The 25,389-nt window shown below is 43.7% G+C and overlaps 1 protein-coding gene across 1 annotated transcript in view; it reads right to left on the reverse strand.

The window, feature by feature from the left end:
- Positions 1 to 24,731: 24,731 nt before the first annotated feature.
- The window catches only part of ANKS1B (ankyrin repeat and sterile alpha motif domain containing 1B), a 591,267-nt gene continuing 590,609 nt past the window's right edge, over positions 24,732 to 25,389 (reverse strand). The window contains exon 26 of the mRNA XM_029597376.1: positions 24,732 to 25,384. Within this exon, the coding sequence (XP_029453236.1) occupies positions 25,274 to 25,384 (111 nt within the window). The 3' untranslated portion in view covers positions 24,732 to 25,273. The remainder of the gene's footprint in view (positions 25,385 to 25,389) is intronic.

Here is a 25,389-nt window from a genome sequence, read left to right on the forward strand (position 1 = left end):
TTCAGTCCTAGCACTCAACACAAACCTCTTATCTCTCAGTCCTAGCACTCAACACACCATGTTATCTCTCAGTCCTAGCACTCAACACATCCTCTTATCTCTCAGTCCTAGCACTCAACACACCATGTTATCTCTCAGTCCTAGCACTCAACACAATCCTCTTATCTCTCAGTCCTAGCACTCAACACAATCCTCTTATCTCTCAGTCCTAGCACTCAACACACCATGTTATCTCTCAGTCCTTGCACTCAACACATCCTCTTATCTCTCAGTCCTAGCACAAAACATATCCTTTTATCTCTCAGTCCTAGCACTCAACACATCCTCTTATCTCTCAAGCCTAATACTCCAACACATTATCTTATCTCTGAGTCCTAACACTCAACACATCCTCTTATCTCTTAGTCCTAACACACAACACAATCCTCTTATCTCTCAGTCCTAGCACTCAACACAATCCTCTTATCTCTCAGTCCTAGCACTCAACACATCCTCTTATCTCTCAGTCCTAGCACTCAACACATCCTCTTATCTCTCAGTCCTAGCACTCAACACAATCCTCTTATCTCTCAGTCCTAGCACTCAACACACCATGTTATCTCTCAGTCCTAGCACTCAACACAATCCTCTTATCTCTCAGTCCTAACACTCAGCACATCTTCTTATCTCTGTCGTAACACTCAACACATCCTCTTATCTCTCAGTCCTAGCACTCAACACATCCTCTTATCTCTCAGTCCTAGCACTCAACACATCCTCTTATCTCTCAGTCCTAGCACTCAACACATCCTCTTATCTCTCAACCTAACACTACAACACATCCTCTTATCTCTGAGTCCTAACACTCAACACACCCTCTTATCTCTCAGTCCTAGCACTCAACACATCCTCTTATCTGTCAGTCCTAGCACTCAACACATCCTCTTATCTCTCAGTCCTAGCACTCAACACAACCTCTTATATCTCAGTCCTAGCACTCAACACACCCTCTTATATCTCAGTCCTAGCATAAAACACATCCTTTTATCTCTCAGTCCTAGCACTCAACACATCCTCTTATCTCTCAAGCCTAACACTATAACACATCCTCTTATCTCTGAGTCCTAACATTCAACACATCCTCTTATCTCTCAGTCCTAGCACTCAACACAACCTCTTATATCTCAGTCCTAGCACTCAACACACCCTCTTATATCTCAGTCCTAGCACTCAACACACCCTCTTATATCTCAGTCCTAGCATAAAACACATCCTCTTATCTCTCAGTCCTAGCATAAAACACATCCTCTTATCTCTCAGTCCTAGCACTCAACACATCCTCTTATCTCTCAAGCCTAACACTACAACACATCCTCTTATCTCTGAGTCCTAACACTCAACACATCCTCTTATCTCTCAGTCCTAACACATCCTCTTATCTCTCAAGCCTAACACTCCAACACATCCTCTTATCTCTCAGTCCTAGTACTCAACACATCCTCTTATCTCTCAGTCCTAACACTCCAACACACCCTGTTATCTCTCAGTCCTAGCACTCAACACATCCTCTTATCTCTCAGTTCTAACACTCCAACACATCCTCTTATGTCTCAGTCCTAACACTCCAACGAATCCTCTTATCTCTCAGTCCTAGCACTCAACGCATCCTCTTATCTCTCAGTCCTAGCACTCAACACATCCTGTTATCTCTCAGTCCTAACACTCCAACACATCATCTTATCTCTCAGTCCTAGCACTCCAACCCATCCTCTTATGTCTCAGTTCTAACACTCCAACACATCTCTCAGTCCTAGCACGCCAACACATCCTCTTATCTCTCTGTCTTAACACTGCAACACCCCATCCTCTTATCTCTGAGTCCTAGCACTCAACATATCCTCGTATCTCTCAGTCCCAACACTCAACACAATCCTCTTATCTCTCAGTCCTAACACTCAACAAAATCCTCTCATCTCTCAGTCCTAGCACTCAACACATCCTCCTATATCTCAGTCCTAACACTCAACACATCCTCTTATCTCTTAGTGCTAGCACTCAACACATCCTCTTATCTCTCAGTCCTAGCACCCAACACATCCTGTTATCTCTCAGTCCTAACACTCCAACACATCATCTTATCTCTCAGTCCTAGCACTCCAACCCATCCTCTTATGTCTCAGTTCTAACACTCCAACACATCTCTCAGTCCTAGCACGCCAACTCATCCTCCTATATCTCAGTCCTAGCACTCAACACACCCTCTTATCTCTCAGTCCTAGCACTCAACACACCCTCTTATATCTCATTCCTAGCACTCAACACAATCCTCTTATCTCTCAGTCCTAGCACTCAACACATCCTCTTATCTCTCAGGCCTAGCACTCCAACACATCCTCTTATCTCTCAGTCCTAGCATTCAACACAATCCTCTTATCTCTCCGTCCTAGCACTCCAACACATCCTCTTACCTCACAGTCCTAGCATTCAAGACATATTCTTATCTCTCAGTCCTAACACTCCAAAACATCCTCTTATCTCTCAGTCCTAGTACTCAACACATCCTCTTATCTCTCAGTCCTAGCACTCAACACATCCTCTTATCTCTCCGTCCTAGCACTCAACACAATCCTCTTATCTCTTAGCCCTAACACTCCAACAGATCCTCTTCTTACTGAGATTCCATTGTTGCACATTGAAAACTAATCTGAGAAAGTTCTTTTTTACTCAACGCACAATTAAACTCTGGAATTTGTTGCCAGAAGAGAATGTGGTTAGTGCAGTTAGTATAGCTGTGTTTAAAAAAGGATTGGATAAGTTCTTGGAGGAGAAGTCCATTACCTGCTATTAAGTTCACTTAGAGAATAGCCACTGCCATTAGCAATGGTTACATGGAATAGACTTAGTTTTTGGGTACTTGCCAGGTTCTTATGGCCTGGATTGGCCACTGTTGGAAACAGGATGCTGGGCTTGATGGACCCTTGGTCTGACCCAGTATGGCATTTTCTTATGTTCTTATGTTCTTATGTCCATGCTGTAGTCCTATGTGACATGCAGTCAGGAACCAGAGCAGAGGTTCATGTTGATGGGAATGGTTGATGTAGCTTATCTCAGACATGACAGGAGTATTAGAAGAAAACCCATCTTACCCATTCTCTCTCATTTAATGTATGATTGCTCTCTTTTCTCCACTTCTGAGACTGTGTCAGTAGTGCCTGATATCCCAGGCACTATTCCTGCATGATGGCCTTGGTTAGAGGCCCCTGCAGTGTTGTTTGTCTGTGTTTGTGAACATCCCTACTGGCAAAAATTAGAGTAGATCTGGGCTGGAATCCTCCGATAAAGGTCAGCAGGAAAGGCCAAAGATCAAAAGGGCTTCAATAAAAGAGCTGTAAACAAAGGCGTGTCTAAGTAAAAGCGAGGATGAAGAACGACGAAGCTCATAACGGCGATGAGATTAAAGGCCCGTGCTAATAAAGGCAGTGATGAATATGGACATCTGTAATGGTGAATAATGGTGATTATGAGGTTTGCCGTTCTTCATCGTTTATCAGAAAATGACATCAAAAGTGGTACATTTAACATCGTTGATGTACACGGCAAAATAATCGATGCAAGAATCCTAAGCCCTGCAGTTTCGGTACCGTGTCTCCCGTGACATTGAATGGAAAAGGTCTGGGGCCCGGGCCCCTCCCTCCATACCTTCACCCCCTGCCCCCGCCAGCTCTCTGTGAAAGCTCCAAAGGCTCAGTCTGCGCCCTTTCTCGTGCGAGGCAGCCGGTCACGTGACGGCGAGTGCGCGGCCCTGTTTGGGACTTGGGCTCTTCCGGGCAGGGTCCTGGCATGTGCGGGAGGGGGAGTGGGGAATTGAGCTTCTTCAGTTTCCATTCTTGCCTATGTCTTTGCAGCCCTAGCGGGGGGGCCCTCCTGGGTGCCGGGAGCACCATTAGGGGTGCCCATATTCATCACCGCCTTTATTAGCACGGGCCTTTAATTGCATTGCCGTCATGAGCTTCGCCGTTCTTCATCCTCGCTTTTATTAAGCCGCGCCTTTGATCGCTTTTATTAAGCCACGCCTTTGATCTCGACGCTCTTTTATTGAAGCCCTTTTGATTTTTGCCCTTTCCTGCTCACCCTTATTGAAGTAAACCATCTGGGCATGCCCTGAAGTTAGAAACTCAAGAGAGAAAGCCGTGTGCCAAGTATAAGCTTAAAAGGGAAAAGGGTGAAGGAATGAGCTGATGGCTGAGGAGAGGGCGGTAGGATTAAGAGAATGGATACAGCTGGGCCGCATCCGCCTCTGAACATGCTCGCTGTAAAGAGCACTGCACTCAGCTCAGAACAGATACACTGGACATAGAAAAGTGCAGAGAAGGAGAATAAAAGAGATAAAGGGACTGGGAAAGCTCCTTTATGGAGAAAACCTGAACAGATTAGGGCTCCTTAGCTTGGAAAAGAGGTGACTGAGAGGGAATAGGATTGAGATTTATGAAATCATGAGTGGGATGGGTAGGGTAAATAGGGAACGGTTATTTACCCTTTCAAACACTAGGACTAGGGGATGTTCCATGAAAATAGCAACCGGCGAGTGTAAAACAAACCCTAGGAATTATTTTTTCACTTGGCGCACAATTCGGCTATGAAATCTGTTGCTGGAGGATGTGATGAAGGCAACTAACATAGCGGGGGTTTTTCTGGAGGAAAGGTACTAGCCAGAGAGACTCGGGGAAGCCAGCGCTTATCCCTGGTTGTGATGGGGCTGCATCCATTCCATCTCTTTGCTATGGGCGAGACAACGTTCAGAGTGAGGGGCAATATTCCTTCACCGTCCGTGCTGTGGGTGGCAGGTAAAACACTGCAGCCACTGGGTTAGTGATGAAATGTGGCACAATACTGAGTCCTCAGCACCCCAGAATCTGTGCAGGTCTCCCACCCTCCAGGGCTTGGCTACGTGGAGGTCCCAGGCGGGCAGGGTATCCTTTAGTTGGGCAGGAACATCCTCTCCAAGTCCAAACCCTCTCTCTCCCCAGGGCTGAAGACTCCAGATGTGTCCCCAGATGTTTCCAGATGGCATTTTACTCACATAGCAGACATCTCTTTCTCTCTCAGCCTTTTCAATCCCTCATGGATGGGATTCCTTAGAATGGAGTTGGGCAAACGTTTTTGTGCTGGGGCCACATTACAAGTTATCGAGTGCAATGAGTGTCAGAGGGTGGGGTGTGGCTTGGTGGGACCTCGACACAGCAATCAAATTTCCACCACTTTCTGCAGGCATTTCACCATCCAGCAGCCTTAAGCACCATCAGATTTAGCACTAAAGAAGCCCCTTCAATCATAGATAAGAACATCAGAACATGCCATACTGGGTCAGACCAAGGGTCCATCAAGCCCAGCATCCTGTTTCCAACAGTGGCCAATCCAGGCCATAAGAACCTGGCAAGTACCCAAACACTAAGTCTATTCCATGTTACCATTGCTAATGGCAGTGGCTATTCTCTAAGTCAACTTAATAGCAGGTAATGGACTTCTCCTCCAAGAACTTATCCAATCCTTTTTTAAACACAGCTATACTAACTGCACTAACCACATCCTCTGGCAACAAATTCCAGAGTTTAATTGTGCGTTGAGTGAAAAAGAACTTTCTCCGATTAGTTTTAAATGTGCCACATGCTAACTTCATGGAGTGCCCCCTAGTCTTTCTATTATCTGAAAGAGTAAATAACCGATTCACATCTACCCGTTCTAGACCTCTCATGATCTTAAAGACCTCTATCATATCCCCCCTCAGCCGTCTCTTCTCCAAGCTGAAAAGTCATAACCTCTTTAGTCTTTCCTCATAGGGGAGTTGTTCCATTCCCCTTATCATTTTGGTTGCCCTTCTCTGTACCTTCTCCATCGCAATTATATCTTTTTTTAGATGCGGCGACCAGAATTGTACACAGTATTCAAGGTGCGGTCTCACCATGGAGCGATACAGAGGCATTATGACATTTTCCGTTTATTCACCATTCCCTTCCTAATAATTCCCAACATTCTGTTTGCTTTTTTGACTGCTGCAGCACACTGAGCCGACGATTTCAATGTGTTATCCACTATGACACCTAGATCTCTTTCTTGGGTTGTAGCACCTAATATGGAACCCAACATTGTGTAATTATAGCATGGGTTATTTTTCCCTATATGCATTACCTTGCACTTATCCACATTAAATTTCATCTGCCATTTGGATGCCCAATTTTCCAGTCTCACAAGGTCTTCCTGCAATTTATCACAATCTGCTTGTGATTTAACTACTCTGATCAATTTTGTATCATCTGCAAATTTGATTATCTCACTCGTCGTATTTCTTTCCAGATCATTTATAAATATATTGAAAAGTAAGGGTCCCAATACAGATCCCTGAGGAACTCCACTGCCCACTCCCTTCCACTGAGAAAATTGACCATTTAATCCTACTCTCTGTTTCCTGTCTTTTAACCAGTTTGCAATCCACGAAAGGACATCGCCTCCTATCCCATGACTTTTTACTTTTCCTAGAAGCCTCTCATGAGGAACTTTGTCAAACGCCTTCTGAAAATCCAAGTATACTACATCCACTGGTTCACCTTTATCCACATGTTTATTAACCCCTTAAAAAAAAAATGAAGCAGATTTGTGAGGCAAGACTTCCCTTGGGTACATCCATGTTGGCTGTATTCCATTAAACCATGTCTTTCTATATGCTCTACGATTTTGATCTTTAGAATAGTTTCCACTATTTTTACTGGCACTGAAGTCAGGCTCACTGGTCTGTAGTTTCCCAGATCACTCCTGGAGCCCTTTTTAAATATTGGGGTTACATTTGCTATCCTCCAGTCTTCAGGAACAATGGATGATTTTAATGATAGGTTACAAATTTTAACTAATAGATCAGAAATTTCATTTTTTAGTTCCTTCAGTACCCTAGGATGCATACCATCCGGTCCATGTGATTTACTACTCTTTAGTTTGTCAATCTGGTCTACTACATCTTCCAGGTTCACAGTGATTTGGTTCAGTTCATCTGGCTCATCACCCCTGAAAACCATCTCCGGAACTGATATCTCCCCAACATCCTCATTAGTAAACACGGAGGCAAAGAATTCATTTAGTCTTTCTGCAATGGCCTTATCTTCCCTAAGAGCCCCTTTAACCCCTTGGTAATCTAACGGTCCAACTGACTCCCTCACAGGTTTCTTGCTTCGGATATATTTTAAAAGGTTTTTATTATGAGTTTTTGCCTCTACAGCCAACTTCATTTCAAATTCTCTCTTCGCCTGTCTTGTGTTTTATTCTTGACAATGCTTATGCTTTTTCCTATTTTCTTCAAATTTTCTTCCAATTTTTGAAGGATTTTTTTTTGGCTAAAATAGCCTCTTTCACCTCCCCTTTTAACCTTGACGGTAATCGTTTTGCCTTCCTTCCACCTTTCTTAATGCGCAGAATACATATGGACTGCGCCTCTAGGATTGTATGTTTAAACAATGTCCAAGCCTGTTGTACACTTTTAACCTTTGCAGCTGCACCTTTCAGTTTTTTTCTAACTATTTTCCTCATTTTATTAAAGTTTCCCTTTTGAAAATTTAGTGTTAGAGCTGCAGATTTACTTATTGTCCCCCTTCCAGTTATTAGTTCAAGTTTGATCATGTTATGATCACTGTTGCCAAGTGGCCCCACCACTGTTACTTCTCTCACCAAATCTTGCGTTCCACTAAGAATTAAATCTAAAATAGCTCCCTCTCTTGTTGGTTCCTGAACCAATTGCTCCATGAAGCAATCATTTATTACATCCAGGAACCTTATGTCTCTAGCAAGTCCGATGTTACATTTACCCAGTCAATATTGGGGTAATTGAAATCTCCTATCATTATTGCACTGCCAAATTGATTTGCTTCCCTGATTTCTCTTAGCATTTCAACATCTGTCTGACCATTTTGTCCAGGTGGACGGTAGTATACTCCTATCACTATACTCTTACCCAACACACATGGGATTTCTACCCATATAGATTCTACTGAGCATTTACTCTCTTGTATGATCTTTATCCTGTTGGACTCTATACCCTCCTGGACATAAAGTGCCTCACCCCCACCAAGTTGATCCTCCCTATCATTGTGATATAATTTGTACCCTGATATAGCACTGTCCCATTGGTTATCCTCCTTCCACCATGTCCCTGTGATGATAATTATGTCAATCTCATCATTTGCTGCTATAACCTCTAAGTCTCCCATCTTACTTCTTACACTTCTGGCATTGGCATACAGACATTTCAAAGTGTGGTTTTTGTGTGTATTTAACAACCTGCTTTTCAATTGATAGGGATAATTTGGAAATCTTTAGCTCAGATGATTTTTTCATATAGGCACAAGGACTACATTTGCTTTCATTGGAACCTCTCTGTTGGGATGCCCTAACTCTCCTGTTTAATTAGTATCCTTCAAGGATACATTCACTTTCAATGCATATCCAGCATAGCTCTCTGCTTCAACAGCAGGGGAGAAGAAAAACTGATACTTCACGCATATCCAGCATAGCTCCCTGCTTCAACGGCAGGGGAGAAGAAAACCTGATACTTCACGCATATCCAGCATAGCTCTCTGCTTCAACGGCAGGGGAGAAGAAAAACTGATACTTCACGCATATCCAGCATAGCTCTCTGCTTCAACGGCAGGGGAGAAGAAAAACTGATACTTCACAGCATATCCAGCATAGCTCTCTGCTTCAACGGCAGGGGAGAAGAAAAAAGGATTCGCACTCACAAAGCGGGAGTAGCTGGCTTGTTACGGCGGTTACTACCCCAAACCAAATAAGCCTGATACTTCACTTTCAATGCATATCCTGCTTCAACGGCAGGGGAGAAGAAAAACTGATACTTCACGCATATCCAGCATAGCTCTCTGCTTCAACGGCAGGGGAGAAGAAAAACTGATACTACAAGCATATCCAGCATAGCTCCCTGCTTCAACAGCAGGGGAGAAGAAAAACAACCAATAAGGGCTGAATAACACAGTCTGGGTAAAACAAATAAGCATGGGTGTAGCTTGCTTATTGCGGCGGTTACTTCCCTACTACCCATAACTAATCAAGCTTGATATTTCACTTGGTTGCAGCTCCATCACTGCTCTCTACATTAATGGTGGGGGTGGAAGGGAAATAGAACCAAAGAGCTAGAGAAACAGATAAGTATGAGAAAAAAATGTGAAGCTTGCTGGGCAGACTGGATGGGCCGTTTGGTCTTCTTCTGCCGTCATTTCTATGTTTCTATGTTTCTATTCCTGTGAACCATGCACTGCTGAGCGACTGTCGGCTTTCCCCTTTGTTCTAGTTTAAAAGCTGCTCTATCTCCTTTTTAAAGGTTAGCGCCAGCAGTCTGGTTCCACCCTGGTTAAGGTGGAGCCCATCCCTTCGGAAGAGACTCCCCCTTCCCCAAAAGGTTCCCCAGTTCCTAACAAAACTGAATCTCTCTTCTTTGCACCATCGTCTCATCCACGCATTGAGACTCCGGAGCTCTGCCTGCCTCTGGTGACCTGCGCGTGGAACAGGGAGCATTTCAGAGAATGCTACCCTGGAGGTTCTGGATTTAAGTTTTCTACCTAAGAGCCTAAATTCGGCTTCCAGAACCTCTCTCCCACATTTTCCTATGTTGTTGGTGCCCACATGTACCACGACAGCCGGCTCCTCCCCAGCACTGTCTAAAATCCTATCTAGGTGACGCGTGAGGTCCGCCACCTTCGCACCAGGCAGGCAAGTTACCAGGCGATCCTCACGCCCACCAGCCATCCAGCTATCTACATTCCTAATAATCGAATCACCAACTATGATGGCAGACCTAACCCTTCCCTCCTGGGCAGTAGCCCTGGGAGACTTGTCCTCAGTTTGAGAGGACAATACAACAGTCTCATATAAATGTAGAACATGTGAGCCAGAAGGCTATTTCACTCCCTGCCATGCCTTCATTGCATGTACATTTCCTGTCCATCCACCATCTTCTACGTTGCAGAGTCATGGGGGCATACATCTTCCATCTGGACACTTCTCCTGTCACCGCTCTCCACACCTCCCATCGAAAGACTCCACTAGTAGAGATAATGCCATAAAACAAGGAAAATCCACAAAAATGATCTCAGGATGATCCCCATCCCTCCCTTCCTTGCCCCATTACTCTCCCCCTCCCCCCTGTATAACCAAAGACCCTTCTTGATCATGTTTTCACCCTTTTCCAAGAGCTATCCCCCACTTTTAAGAAAGTTAATGGCTTCCTACCTATATCCCCCCACCTACTTTTAATACCCACCCTCTAAGTGTCCCATTTGAATGAGAAGAGAAAAAAAAAAAGGGATGTTATGCATATTTATAGGTAAAAGTAACATCTGAACTGGAAACTTCTTTGTAGTGACCTTCCCACAGTACAAAAGATCAGGCACCCCGCACACATGCAGATTTTCTCTGCGTTGCTGCAAACTCCTGCAGTGCTTCAGTTGTTGCCTGCGGCCTCTGGATGTCTCCACTGCCGTCTCTCTGCCGATCACTCTGTTAGGCTTCTCTCCGGCCTTGCCCTTATCTGAGCCTAACTGCGTAGTCAAGGAGCCCAGGGATAGTGACAGACGAGGCCATGCCTCAGATCTGCTCAATGCGGGAGTCTCGAGCTCCCCGCTCCCCTGCTGGTGTTTCAGGCTCCCTCCACCGGATACATTCTCTCTCGCCACCTCTTTATCTCTCCTCCAGTGCCAAACACTCTCTGCAGACAGTGGGGAACGTCCGTCTTCATTACGAGTATTCAGATAAACCATCGCTTCCCCCGCAGACTCAAAACCCCGCCAAGCACCATTAATGCATACAGCCAGTCAGTTTCTTTTCATGAAGAATCTTCTTCAACCACACATATTCCTCGCACTTTTTTTGTGCTCTATAACTGTAGTTGGGGAACATTGCAGCCCTACTGCCCTTAAATGTGAGATGACCAAGCTCCCTCGCCCATCAGAGTACCCACTTCTGGTAGGGAAGTGTTACCGACCCGGTTTCTCCCTGGGACACGATTCCCCCAAGATTGGGTCACCAGAGGCAGCTCCCGAAGCATCTAATCCAAGACCTCCCTCACATTGCAGCCCTCAGACTGCTCAGGGATCCCAACCACCCTGAGGTTGGCACAGCGAGATCTATCCTCCAAGTCAACCAGCTTGGCCTTCAGAGCCTTAACCTGCTTCTAAAGGGTTGCCAGTGAATTGGCTGGGGAGCATCTTCAGTCTTCCACAGCCAACACCCGAGGGCACATTTCATCCAGACGTGTTTTAATGTCGACAAGGGAACAGGTTCCACACTACATCCGCTCCAGGTTCTTCTATTGCATTAAGAAGTTGCATCAATGGAGCTTGCTTGACCAGTGTCGCCTTTCCCTCTTCTCTCTCCCACCAGCCTTGCAGTAAAAATCCATGATAGGCCTCTCCAATGCGCTATGAGTTCAGCGAGAACTCGTCCTTAAAACATTTAACAGCTGCAGCTACTTTCCACCAGAGGGGCAAATCCACTTCGGATAACAAAGACACCTTTATACCCAGTAATTCAGTCGTAGGGAAAAAGGGGTAAATAAGCTCCGGGAAGTGCAGAGCTTGTCAGCTATGCGTCTTCCTCCATTACTGCTCGCTAGCGCCCCCTGCAGTGTCACAGGTTGAGTGATGGTAATTAGTGCTGATTTGGTACAATAAACGTAAATCAGTTTATTCATGGCTTTCTGAGGGCCAAGCCCACACCCAACAAACATTACAACAGGCCTAATATCAATTCCAAGTGCCCTATTTACTTTTTTTTGCAGGGTTTTCTGGTTGGCACCACAGCAGTGCATGTAAATATAATACACACGTTGTAAGTGATCTTTTTAACCTCAGAAGACTATAGTTTGAATGTCCTTTTTCATGTAAAATGATTATAAATCACGCCTCCTGTCACGGGATTAACTGCCATTCTGTGCAGGTTACCCCCTGCCACCTGTCACGGGATTAACTGCCGTTCTGTGCAGGTTACCCCCTGCCACCTGTCACGGTATTAACTGCCGTTCTGTGCAGGTTACCCACTGCCTCCTGTCACGGGATTAACTGCCATTCTGTGCAAGTTACACCACGCCTCCTGTCACAGGATTAACTGCCGTTCTGTGCAAGTTACCCCACGCCTCTTGTCATGGGAATAACTGTGCAGGTTACCCCACGCCTCCTGTCACGGGATTAACTGCCATTCTGTGCAGGTTACTCCAGGCCTCCTGTCACGGGATTAACTGCCATTCTGTGCAGGTTACAACACGCCTCCTGTCACGGGATTAACTGCTGTTCTGTGCAGGTTACCCCACGCCTCCTGTCACGGGATTAACTGCCTTTCTGTGCAGGTTACCCCACGCCTCCTGTCACGGGATTAACTGCCGTTCTGTGCAGGTTACCCCACGCCTCCTGTCACGGGATTAACTGCCTTTCTGTGCAGGTTACCCCACGCCTCCTGTCACGGGATTAACTGCCATTCTGTGCAGGTTACCCCACACCTCCTGTCACGGGATTAACTGCCGTTGTGTTCAGGTTACCCCACGCCTCCTGTCACGGGATTAACTGCCGTTCCGTGCTGGTTACCCCACGCCTCCTGTCACGGGATTAACTGCCGTTCTGTGCAGGTTACCCCCTGCCACGGTATTAACTGCCGTTCTGTGCAGGTTACCCCCTGCCTCCTATCACGGGATTAACTGCCATTCTGTGCAAGTTACACCACGCCTCCTGTCACAGGATTAACTGCCGTTCTGTGCAAGTTATCCCACGCCTCTTGTCAAGGGAATAACTGTGCAGGTTACCCCACGCCTCCTGTCACGGGATTAACTGCCATTCTGTGCAGGTTACCCCCTGCCTCATGTCACGGGATTATCTGCCATTCTGTGCAGGTTACTCCAGGCCTGCTGTCACGGGATTAACTGCCGTTCTGTGCAGGTTACCCCACGCCTCCTGTCACAGGAATAACTGCCGTTCTGTGCAGGTTACCCCACGCCTCCTGTTACAGGATTAACTGCCGTTCTGTGCAGGTTACCCCACGCCTTCTGTCACGGGATTAACTGCCATTCTGTGCCGGTTACCCCACGCCTCCTGTCATGGGATTAACTGCCGTTCTGTGCAGGTTACCCCCATACCTCATGTTACGGGATTAATTGCCGTTAAGAATAGTAGCTGCCACTCTATGCACATTACCACCATGCCTTCTCATATGAGGAATAGCTGCTGCTCTTTGCAGGTTATCCCATGCCTCCTGCTAAGGGTAGTAACTGCTGCTCTGTGCAGGTTACCCCATGCCTCCTGTTAGAGGTAGTAACTGTCGCTCTGTGCAGGTTACCCCCATGTTTCTGTTAAGGGTAGTAACTGTTGCTCCATGCAGGTTACCCCCATGTGTCTGTTAAGGGTTGTAACTGTCCCTCATTCAGGTTACCCCTAAGTCTTAAGTTAAGGATAGTAATTTTTACAATCAAAATGAAGCAACTGTCAATCCCATAAGAAAATTTCTAGATTCAATATTAGAATATCAAAAAGAACAAAATTAAAAAAATAGTGATTGCAGGAATTTTGGGTGACACAACAGAAAAAGGTTTTGAAAGTCATAACCTAGGAAATACATGCAATAATGCCACCTGCTGTATTAAGTGGGAACCAACACTGCAGCCTGCTGCTCCTTGCTAGAGGCACCATCATAGAATGTCAGAGAGAATTAGTGGCAACAGAAACCCATAAATGTAAAACTAACACAAAGGGTAAATAAACAATGGCAAACAGTGGAATAAAATCAAACAAAAATGTACATCATAACAAACATTGTACAAAATGTTTTCTAAAAATCTATTATCATGTTTTGGCAAATTATGTCTGCATCAGGGGATTAAAACCTATAAAAATTTAAAATGTCAATATAGAAATAAATAAATGTTCTTTGAATAGCTAAAATATATCTGTAGTATATATATTTTATACAATTAGTAATCATAAGTAAAAAATACCAGAGAAATGATGTATCCCTAGAAGAATGGTGAATTATCCTCCTTGGTGAGCCAAGCACTTTTTAAGCATGTAACGGTAAACATATGTCTGCTTAGGGTCCCACAGATATAAACATCTGTCCTTGTAAATTCAAAGTGCAGTGGTTAGAAATTAAAACAACAAACCACAAAGAAAAAGACAAGATGTTTAACAGTGAGAGTAAGTGCATACAATTTTCAAAGTAAATAAAAAGAAATCACCTTGAATCTCAAAGTGACAAAACCTTCATTTCACCTACATCTATATAATCCAGTATACAGTAGGAGAATCACATATATACCTAAAGTAACTACAAATCCAAGTGTGTTGATGGAATTTCTACCCCTTATAAACTCTATTTTATAATAAAGGAGTGCATTTTAAAAATACCATTTTGGAAGCCAAGAAGAAATTTATTCCTTGCATTAAAAAGGTCAAAGGAAAACCAGATGACTGCCAGTGAGGTTTAATGGTGGGGTAAAGGAGACAGTTAAAGCTAAAAGGACATCGTTAAAAAATGGAAAGCAGACTCAAATGAAGAAAATCAGCAAGAGCTTAAGTACTGGCTAGTTAGATGTTAAACGGACCAAGAGAGATTTTGAGAAAAAGATTGCCAGTGAAGTAAAAACTGATAAACATTTTTCAAGTACATTTAAATCAAAAAGCCAGTGAAGGAGTCAGCTGGGTTGCAAGATGACCAAGAGCAAAAGGCGTGCTCAGGAAGGATCAGGAAATAGCAGAAAAACTCAATGAATTCTTGACCTCAGTCCTCGTGGAGAAGGATGTTGGGAACATACCCTCACCTGAACATTTTTTAATGATGGAGATTCTGAGTCACTAAAAAAAGATCTGTGACAATGGAGGTTGTAACATATCAGATTGATAAACTAGAGTAACAAATCATCAGGACCAGATGGCATCCACTTCAGCATTCTAAAAAACCTAAAATATGAAATTGCTAACCTGTTACTAGCAATCTGTAACATATCATTTAAAGCAGGCACAATTCCTGAAGGCTGGAAGTTAGCCAGTGTGATGCTGATTTTTAAAAAGGGCTCCAGGGGTGACCTGGGGAACAATAGACTGGTGAACCTAACATTGATGCCGGGCAAAATGGTAGAAGCCATTCTTAAAAGCAAAATCACAGGCCATAGAGACAGACATGGCTTAATGAAGAAGAATCAACATGGTTTTAGCAAGGGGAAGTCTTGTCTTATCAATCTTTTAGACATATTTTTTAAGGCATAAAAAAACATGTAGATAAAGGTGAGCCTATTGAAATAGGGGCCAATTTTAAATTTTAAGCGTGCAGGGTACCCGGCACGTACAAATGTACACCTGATTTTATAGCATGTTCACACTGCCACGTGCATGTTATAAAATCCGGGGTCAGCGCGCACAAGGGGGTGCACCTTCCGAGCGCCGAGCCCAAGGGGAGCCCCAACGGATTTCCCCTTTCCCTCCAAGGCCACTCTGAAATCAGAGCGGCCTTGGAGGAAACCTTTTTTTGCTCCCCCCACCTTTCCCGCCCTTCCCCTATCTAACCCACCCCCCAGCCCTACCTAAATCCACCCCCCACCTTATCTCGTAGAGTTAGGCCTGCCTCTGGCAGGTGTAACTTGTGCGTGCCAACTCGCCATCCCGCCGCTTTGCCAGAGGATTCGTCCCCGCCCCCGGACCACCCCCAAACCGCCCATTTTTGAAAGCCCTGGGACATACGCGCGTTCCGGGGCTTGCGTGCGCCGCCGAGCCTATGCAAAATAGGCTCGGCATGCGCAAGTGTAGGTTTTCGGGGGTTATGCACGTGTCTTACGCGCGTAACCCTTTGAAAATCTACCCCATAGTGTATTCGGTTTTTTAGAAGGTGTTTGACTAAGTCCCCCATGACAGATTCCTTGGGAAATTACAATGTCATAGTATATAGTGCTCAGAGCTCATAGAGAAGCAGATATAATGCCTAAAGGGTTAAAAATGCTTGATGCAAGGATGGGGAAACTTGATCTGTATTTGCTTGATCAAAAACAGAGGAACAAAGAGGATTAAATGCTTAATTGCAACACAGAAGAGCAAGTATGCTGTGAAAGGGTTAATACAGAGGCAGGAATTTCTGTGTCAGAAGCTTTGGATTTCTGCTCAGCTCCCTGCTGGATAGTGATTTGGCTTCCTGCTGCATTAAAACTGCTGTGTGAACCTCATGGCCAAGCAGCATATGTAAACAGCACTGCAAGAAAACAGATAGGAGAGTCTTATTTAACTAATTTTATAATTGTTTATATTGTTGACAATAGAATAAATAGTAAAACTGAAAAAGAGTGAAATGGTGAAGTCAGAGAATGGGGCTGAAAGGCAGGTGTGAAGGAAAGGACAGTGAGCAGAAAAGGAGGCATTTCATTGAGTGTCACAACCAATAAGAGGGGAAGGCCAGGGACAGTGGCATGAAGAATTTGTAATGCAAGAAGTGCAGTCCTAGGGATAAGAGTGACACACTTATTAGGCATAAAAGACTGTGATGAGAAGCTGGACACCCGAGAGCCAGCAAGCTACAGACAAGCTTGCGCGGGAAGCTTCCCAGCACTGTATCCACATTTTTCCCATCCCTGTGCAGTGACTGCTTCCTAGATATCCTGCCTACAGTGTCAGCTTTCATGTGCCTGATTACCTGCCTGTCTGACCGGGAACCTGCTTGACCAGACGATCAATTCAGATTCAGAGATCTCTTAGGGAACTAACAGCCACCGATTTTGTACATAGCTCAGCCTAGCCTCTTAACTGCTTATCATTTGTATTTTATGTGAAGAAAAATATAACCGTTTTACCTATTACCCTCTCTGAGTATCATTGCTAATATATATAGGATTATAACAGACAGAAAAGATGATCAAAAATAGCTTCGGTTTTTAGATGATTGAATGATGCATAATTCTGGAGAGATATGTCAATGTCTTTGACTAGAACTGTTGCGATATGGGACAAAGCCAGAAGGCGTGGGTTAAGATGACAGCAGAGACATACGGGTGATGATGTAATAGTAGCCCGTGTGTTAATTATGTTGCTTTGCAATAAAAACAGATTAACTATATAACAGACAGGAAATGGGGGAGTTTAGATAACTGCATGCTTAGTTCTCATAAACCGACACATTAGTGACTGCAAGAGCTCACACTTAAACCCTCAGCATAGGTGTATGGAACTGGGAATAACCTGAGAGATCTTCGAATCTGTGCACAACACACTTGGTGGCAGAGTGGGATCCTTTGGTTATTTTGCCCAATTCCAGGATGTGGGAGGTTGCTCTGCCCATTAAAGAAGCTGTACTGCCCATTCTGTTAAGGACATAGCGATGTTACTGGCAATGTTCCAGAAGAGAAAAGAAAACACACAGGTCCTAGTGCCAGGTTGGACAGGGCACAAACCCTGGTTTGCTGTAGCCAAAATCATCTCCTGTATGAAATGTATCCAGAAACCCTGGGACACAGAGTTGGCTGCATCGCATTAAGTACTTCCCCTTGCTATGGCCGATGTCCTCTCCTGCCTGAAGGTGGTCAGGGCCAATGGGTCTACAGAGCACATTGGGTTTTCTTGGCTGTCTGTCAAGGCTTTGACAAGTGGGTCACAGCTCTCCAAGAGGAGATGGCCACTTTGAAGTGGGAGAAGGAGATAAACATTAGGGTATGGCACCAGGAGGTACTAATAGATTCTGTCATGCTGGTAAAGGAAACTGCCCAACAGTGTGTGGACGCTGTTGTCAAACAGGGTGAGGCTAAGTTGCAGCTCTTGCCTACCCATTACAATCAGGAGTAGCAGTAAACCCTGTTAAGATTCATCTGGTGGTCATGGGTGCCCCTTTAGATCGGGACATTTTTTGATGGGCCATTCCCTCTCCTTCCTTTGTATATTATCTTAATATAGCTAAGAAAAATATAACCACTTTTTATCTATAATTACCCTCTCTGAGTATTATTGCTATTTATATAGGAATATAACAGACAGGAAACAGAGGGAGGGCAGATAACATGCTCAGTTCTCATAAGCCAACACATTAGTGACTGCAAGAGCTCATACTCGAACCCTCAGCATAGGTGAATGGAATTGGGCAAAACCTGAGGGATCTTTGAACCTGTGCACAACACATATAGTACAGAAGGCAATATCTTATTGTGGATTGGTAACAGATTAAAAGACAAGAAACAGAGGCTAGGACTAAATCATCAGTTTTCCAAATGGAGAAAGATCATTAATGGAGTACCACAGGGATTGGTACTAGGACTTGTGTTGTTTAACATATTCGTAAATAATGTGGAAAAGAGAATGACGAGTGAGGTGATAAAATGTGCAGATGGCACAAAATTATCCAAAGTTGTTTAAAAAAGCAGTGGATTGAGAGGAAGTACAGAAGGATCTTGTGAGTCTGGAAAACTGGGAACTGAATGGCAGAGGAAATTTAATGTGGAAAAGTGCAAAGTGATGTACGCAGGGAAAAATAATCCCAACTACAGGTACATGATCCTGAGTTCTGTATTGAGAATCCCGACCCAGGAAAAGGATCTTGGAATCCTTGTGGACAAAATGTTGAAATCCTCTGCTCAGTGTATGATGGCAGTCAAAAAAGCAAGTAGAATGTTAAGAATGATGTGAAAAGGAACGGAGAATAAAACAGAAAACATTATATTGCCTATGTATTCAGCCATGGTGAGACCACACCTTGAGTAGTGTGCAGTTCTGGTTGCCCCATCTCAAGAAAGACATAGCAGAACTAGAAAAGGTGCAGAGGAGGGTGAAAAATATAATAAAGGGGATGCAACATCTGTGCTAGGATGAGAGGCAGCGCAGGCTGGGGCTCTTCAGCTTGGAAAAGAGACGGCTGAGAGGGACATGAGAGTATTTTATAAAATCATGAGTGGGGAGGAACAGGTTAATAAAGAAAGGTTATTTCCCTTTCAAATAATACTAAAACAGGGGAGTACACTCCATGAAACTAACAACCAACAGATTCAAAACACATGGTAGAAAATGCTTTTTCACTCCGCGCACTAATCAAGCTGTGGCCTCTTTTCCCCAGAAAATGTGATCAAGGCGAGTAGCATAGTGGAATTTAAAAGAGGTTCCTGGAGGAAAGTACATAATATATTTACCAGGTAAACTAGAGAAATCTATTGCTATCCCTTGGAGAGAATAAGAGGAATTAAATCTATTTGATGGGATCTGCCACTGTTGGAGACAGGATGTTGGGCTTGATGGACCTTACTCTGACCAGGCAGGGCCATTCTTATGTTGTAATGTGTGTGTGTGCATAAATAAATGCATAAAAGGCAAAAAATATTTTAAAAGATATGCAATAGAGAAAAGGAGAAAACTTCTGCTGTCAGTCCAAGAAATCACAGATTGAAAAGGGAGCCTAAGTACATCTGAATCTATAAATATTTCTACATTGACCATTATAAATTAAAAATACGTTTCTGCAGGAACCATGCACCATCTTGGACTAGTTTGTTCATGTTGTGAAAATGAATAAAAAAGCCTGAACCGTACCCCACATTATCCAGCATTAATAGAACAAAGAGTCCTTGGGTCATGATTTCAGCACAGTGTGCGCCCAGTGCTTCGTGAATCCTACGGAAGGCAAAGAAAAGTCAGGGCTAGCTATGACCGACTGTACAAATTCTTTTAATTGTGTGTGCTTTTATAGGATATAAATAAGGACAAAATTACAAAATGTATAACTGGAAGCCCGAGCGTATTTACAGACAGGTATTAGTTGCAGGGAGCTTGCTCTTTGCTTTTTTTCACTTAACACACTCTTTTGGAAACCACAATCCTTGTTATTTACTGCCATTGACTACATACATATTGACAAAATATGTACAAAGAACAGTTCATTTCAAGTAATTTAGTACTGCATGGGAAGGATATTAGCAAATACAAAGAAGAGAGCGTAATCCCTTTTTCTCCCCATAAGACCAGTCTCCATAACTTAAAGATTTAGGTAGCTTGAATTGCAAAAAAAAAGGAAGAGAATGAAAGATTAAGACAAGTTCATGTTTTATTAATGCATGTATAGCTTGACTATAATTTGCAAGATTTGAGAGCAGAATAGCTGAGGCTGCAGCTGCTGGACTGGCTCGAGTGCTGTCACTGGCAAACTCCTTGCCGGCGTCACTTACAGGCCGACACAGTAAAACCCCCAGGAGAGCCGGCGCTCCGAGGCGAGATTTAATATGCAAATGAGGGCCCGTGGTAAAAAGAGGCGCTAGGGTTTGACAGCCAACGCTCAATTTTGCCGGCGTCGGTTCTCAAACCCGCTGACAGCCACAGGTTCGGAAAACAGACGCCGGCATAATTGAGCGTCCGTCTTCCGACCCGCGGGCCGATTTAAAATTTTTTTTTTAAATTTAAAATTTTTTTAAAATTTTGGGGCCTCCGACTTAATATCGCTATGATATTAAGTTGAAGGATGTACAGAAAAGCAGTTTTTTCTGCTTTTCTGTGCACTTCCCGGGCGCCGGCAGGCGTTAATTTTTGAAAGTAAAATGTGCGGCTTGGCTGCACATTTTACTTAGTGAATCACGCGGGAATAATTAATAGGGCCATCAACATTGCTTTTGCATGTTGCAGGTGCTATTAGTTTTGGGGGGGTTGGCCATGCGTTTTCTACGCGCTATTACCCCTTACTGTAAAGGGGTAAAGCTAGCGCGTCGAAAACGCACGGCCAAACCCAGGCTAACAGTGCGCTCTGGCGGAGGTCCACCGGAGCGCACTGGACTGTACTGGCCCGTTAGAACGCAACCAAAGCCCAACGCCAGAAAGAAAATCCTCTGCTAAGGGATTGCAGTCTTTGTTTCTGAAATATAAATGTAAAGATAATTCTTTCAAACCGAGAGAGAATATGAAACCCAGAGCCCTGTGTGCACATAGTCAGTGTCTGCTTCTGTACTTAGATTTTTTTTGAGTTTCAAACTGTAAAATCTCCTTTCCATACCTGGAAGTATTTGCCTGTTTTTAGAAGTCAAAGCAATATCAAAACTCTTGATTTTAAGAAATAAGATCTATTGTAATATGTCAAAAAATTGTACCCTCTCAAAAAGATTACATATTTTTGGAAGTAAAATACTTCCAAACAAAGATTGACTAAAGCACTGCATATATATATAAATAGCAGGCTGAGCACCTCTGCCTCTGACGCTATGCATTTCTGTATGTATAGCTGTGCTGTGCACCTCTCCTGGTTACTGTACAGATGTATAGATACATATATACATGTATATATATATATATATATATATTAATGGCTGTCCTGTGCCCCTCTTCCAGTCATGCTATGTACATATCTATAAGTAGCTGTTGTGTGTATTCTCCTACTTATGCGTGCTCCACTATCATGTGTACCTTTCTTTAGAAAGTGTGTATATGTATATCTCCTACGCACCTCTACTACTTGTACTTGTAGTACTGGTCTCAAAGGAGACCTCTAATGATACAATCAGAATTGGTTTGCAAGTCTACCAACTCACCTTTGGTTATATCATTAACACGTAGATTAAGAGCATTCAAATACCTAATATTACTGCCCAAAATCATAATAATAAAACTGGATACTGTAAGAAGTGGTGTAAATAGCTCATTACTGACCCAGTGTCCCAGCATGGTGACAGCGGTCACTCTCCCCTCTGAGCCAGAACTGACCCAGTGTCCCAGCATGGTGACCGCGGTCACTCTCCCCTCTCAGCCAGAACTGACCCAGTGTCCCAGCATGGTGACAGCGGTCACTCTCCCCTCTGAGCCAGAACTGACCCAGTGTCCCAGCATGGTGACAGCGGTCACTCTCCCCTCTGAGCCAGTGTCCCAGCCCGGTGTTAGTGGACGCTCTCCCCTCTGAGCCAGTACTGACCCAGTGTCCCAGCATGGTGATAGGGGTCACTCTCCCCTCTGAGCCAGTACTGACCCAGTGTCACAGCATGGTGACAGTGGTCACTCTCCCCTCTGAGCCAGTGTCCCAGCCCGGTGTTAGTGGATGCTCTCCCCTCTGAGCCAGTACTGACCCAGTGTCCCAGCCCGGTGTTAGGGGTCACTCTCCTCTCTATGCCAGTACTGACCCAGTGTCCCAGCTTGAGATTAGGGCAGTATGAACTTGAAGGTGCCATCAGAGATAGAATATAAAACCTGGGTCCTGTGTATCTTTGCAGTACAAATATAATAAAATACTATGAATGTATATGTCGCTTTCAGAATATGAGAGTAGAATAATCAAATGAGGGATGTAAGGAAAGCTGAAATATTACATTACTCTTTATTTACTGAGAAACAAAAACGTGGGTAATTTTCAGAAGGATTTACACGCTTAAGTCTGGGTTTTTCACTTGTACAAGGACTTTACATGTGGAAATGGGTTTTGAATATTGCTACAGCATATGCCCTTGAATTGTCAATAGGTTTTATATGCTTAAGTGCGTAGATGGGCTTTGGAAAACTTGCTAGGATAGTAAGTTACATGTGCACGCGTAACTCCTCTGAAAATTACCTCCTATATGATTATGTTACAATATTTCAGCCACCGAAAGACGGGACGGATGGTCTGAAACTGCCTCCCGGCCTGCGGCTGAAGAAGGGGCGTGGCAAGGTTCTCCAGCACCCGGGCGGGGGGTCAAAACATGTATGCTGCTTCCCTCCCGCCCCCCTCCCAGTCACACCATCATCATCCTCCAGACACTTCAGATATCACCCTTGTCTCGCTTTCAAGCTGTGTGTGTCTGAAACACCACAGGCAGAGCGAGCTCCGGCGCCCCCTACAGCCCGGGGGTTATTCCACTCGGAGGAGGAACAGAAGACGGCAAACTCAAATCTATGCCTCTTATTTTCTATTTAAAAAAATACTTGTAGAAAAAGCAGGCACAGCTGTCCATGTGCACTTTGTGCCCGCAGCAATGTTCAGAGCTAAAGTCCATGCATTAGAGAAGTAATAAAAAGTAGCCACAGCCTTTCAGAACAATTTTCAAAGCATTTTACCAGCATGAGTCAATCTGCACACTTTGGGCTCTAGATTTTCAGGACACATTGATTTGATGCTTTTACCCTATTGTAGTTCTGATTTCCCTATTGCAAGACTACAAGCATGCAGTGGGAGTAAAACCAGAACTGGATCAATCTGGAGCCAGATGGCAATCTTAACTTTTATATAAGTAAATCAATAAACTCCTCCTCTCTTCTATATAGTAGCTGGTATTAGGCTGAAGATTGCTGCAGAGAGGAGTTTTTCATTGGTTCATTTATAGAAACATATTCATCTCCACCTTGGATTTTGTTATTGACCTAATTCTTTTTTCAAATCGTTATGTGTATTTTTTCATTAAAATAATCTACCCACACACAAAGCAGGTGCAAATGTCCATGGTTAAAAGGCAAAGGATGTGCAAACTTTTCTTTAAAATTGGTGTGAAGGCCACAAGTATAAAGTCTTTTTCCTGTGGACTATTTGAAAATTACCTCCACAGGACAGAGAATTCATTAAAGAGCGGACAGGATATACCCCTAACTAATTAAGCTAGATATTCACTTTCAATGCATATCCAGCATAGCTCTCTGCTTCAACGGCAAGGGGGAATGAAGAAATGTGGATCTATATACAGACAACAACCAACAAGGACTGAATTACATAGTCTGGGTAAACAAATAAGTATGGGTGTAGCTTGCTTATTGTGGTGGTTACTACCCCTAATTAATTAAACTAGATATTTCACTTAGAGGCAGTTCCAACACTGCTCTCTACATTAATGGTGGGGGTGGAAGGGAAATAGAACCAAAAGGTTATTAAGGGCCAAGAGTAACAGATAAGTATGAGAAAAAAAAAGTGTGTGAAAGCTTGCTGGGCAGACTGGATGGGCCATTTGGTCTTCTTCTGCCGTCATTTCTATGTTTCTATATAAATGAATTTGCATTAAAATTAATAAGTGCAAGAGGTTCAGATGGCATTCTGAGGTTTACCTGTACAGGTGAGGAGCTGGAGAACTGTTAGCACCTGTTCATAGGAGATTCCTTTCCAAGAAATATAGGAAGAAAGAGAAGGCGAGAAACCCCGCAGGGTGAGGGAAGAATTAGCAGCTTGGGAGCCCTCATCAGGTTCTGTATCCTCAGCTATGGAAACAAGAAATAATCAGGCACCTTCCTTTTCAGTTTTCATCTTTCCTGGAAATTTCAGTGTTATAACAAAACAATTAGTGCAACAATGACTTTGTTATAACACACAGGAGAAAAGTCAGTGGAAAGGTCACTGAAATTCCCCATAAAAATAAAATAAAAACTGAAAACAAGGATCCTTAGATATAATTTATTTGGATTTTGATAGGGGCTGTGAGCCAATGCTGCAGCAAATGCTTTTTTGTACGAGGTTAAGGAAAATAGGAATTAATTTGCCTTGGTAGACTTACAGTCAGTTTTACTCATACTAGCTGGTTATGCTAATTTTAGTTATTATGTGCGTTTTTTAATGCAAAGCGTGTTGATCTTTGCCTATAGTGGTATATACATATTTTAAGTAAATAAATAGAGTGCGCCCCTCCCCCGTGCTAGCAATGCACTGTTACCCCATTCCCTCTGTGGTCGTGTGTGCGGCTCTCCTGGGGATAGGCAGAGCTTTCTGCTTTCTAACTGAAAAATCCCTTTTCTTTGCTCTGCTACTAAGGATAACAACGTAATTCAAATAAACTGAAAGCTCAATTATCAGGCGTCTTTCTTTATTTAAATGGAGGCTCTGTAAAAATAACTATTTTCTGTGCTTTGTATTTCTTCTTTGTGATAGTCTTAAATTTTGATTCTCTTTGAAACAATTAATGCTTTTTACCTTCCACAGGACCCACAGACATTGTAATTTGATAGAAAAGTTTTAACATGTACAGTAAATTGGGAAAGGATTTCTTGGCAATAGTAGTTTCTATAAATAATACGTAATCATATTTAGCAACTTTGTAGGCATCCAGAAAGTTGACAAGTACTAAATTTCATCGTTCTGGAGCTATAATCACAAAAACCAGTCACAATTATAAAATTGTTGAGGCTCTGAAAGAGCGACTCTGTTCCGCGGAGGAAGGCTGGTGCTGGAGGGCTGTGGCTGCAGTACAATCCAAATGACAGGAGGACCTGAAAGAGACCTCCTCCCTCTCACAGGAGGAAGCTGCACTGTCTCGGGATCTTCCGTAGACACCAGCAGGGGCTGCTCCGAGATCCTTCACCCACACCACCGACAGAAACAGTCACTTCTCTTAAAAGATGGTGGTTTCATACTTGGTACTAATTCCCCGTTTGGTTTCCTGTCCTGGTTCTACAATCCATGGTAGATTTGCAAGAGTCTTTTGTTCAGAGGCATCTATCTGCTTGG

Source organism: Rhinatrema bivittatum, chromosome 4, assembly GCF_901001135.1.
Source record: "Rhinatrema bivittatum chromosome 4, aRhiBiv1.1, whole genome shotgun sequence".
Classification (NCBI taxonomy): Eukaryota; Metazoa; Chordata; class Amphibia; order Gymnophiona; family Rhinatrematidae; genus Rhinatrema; species Rhinatrema bivittatum.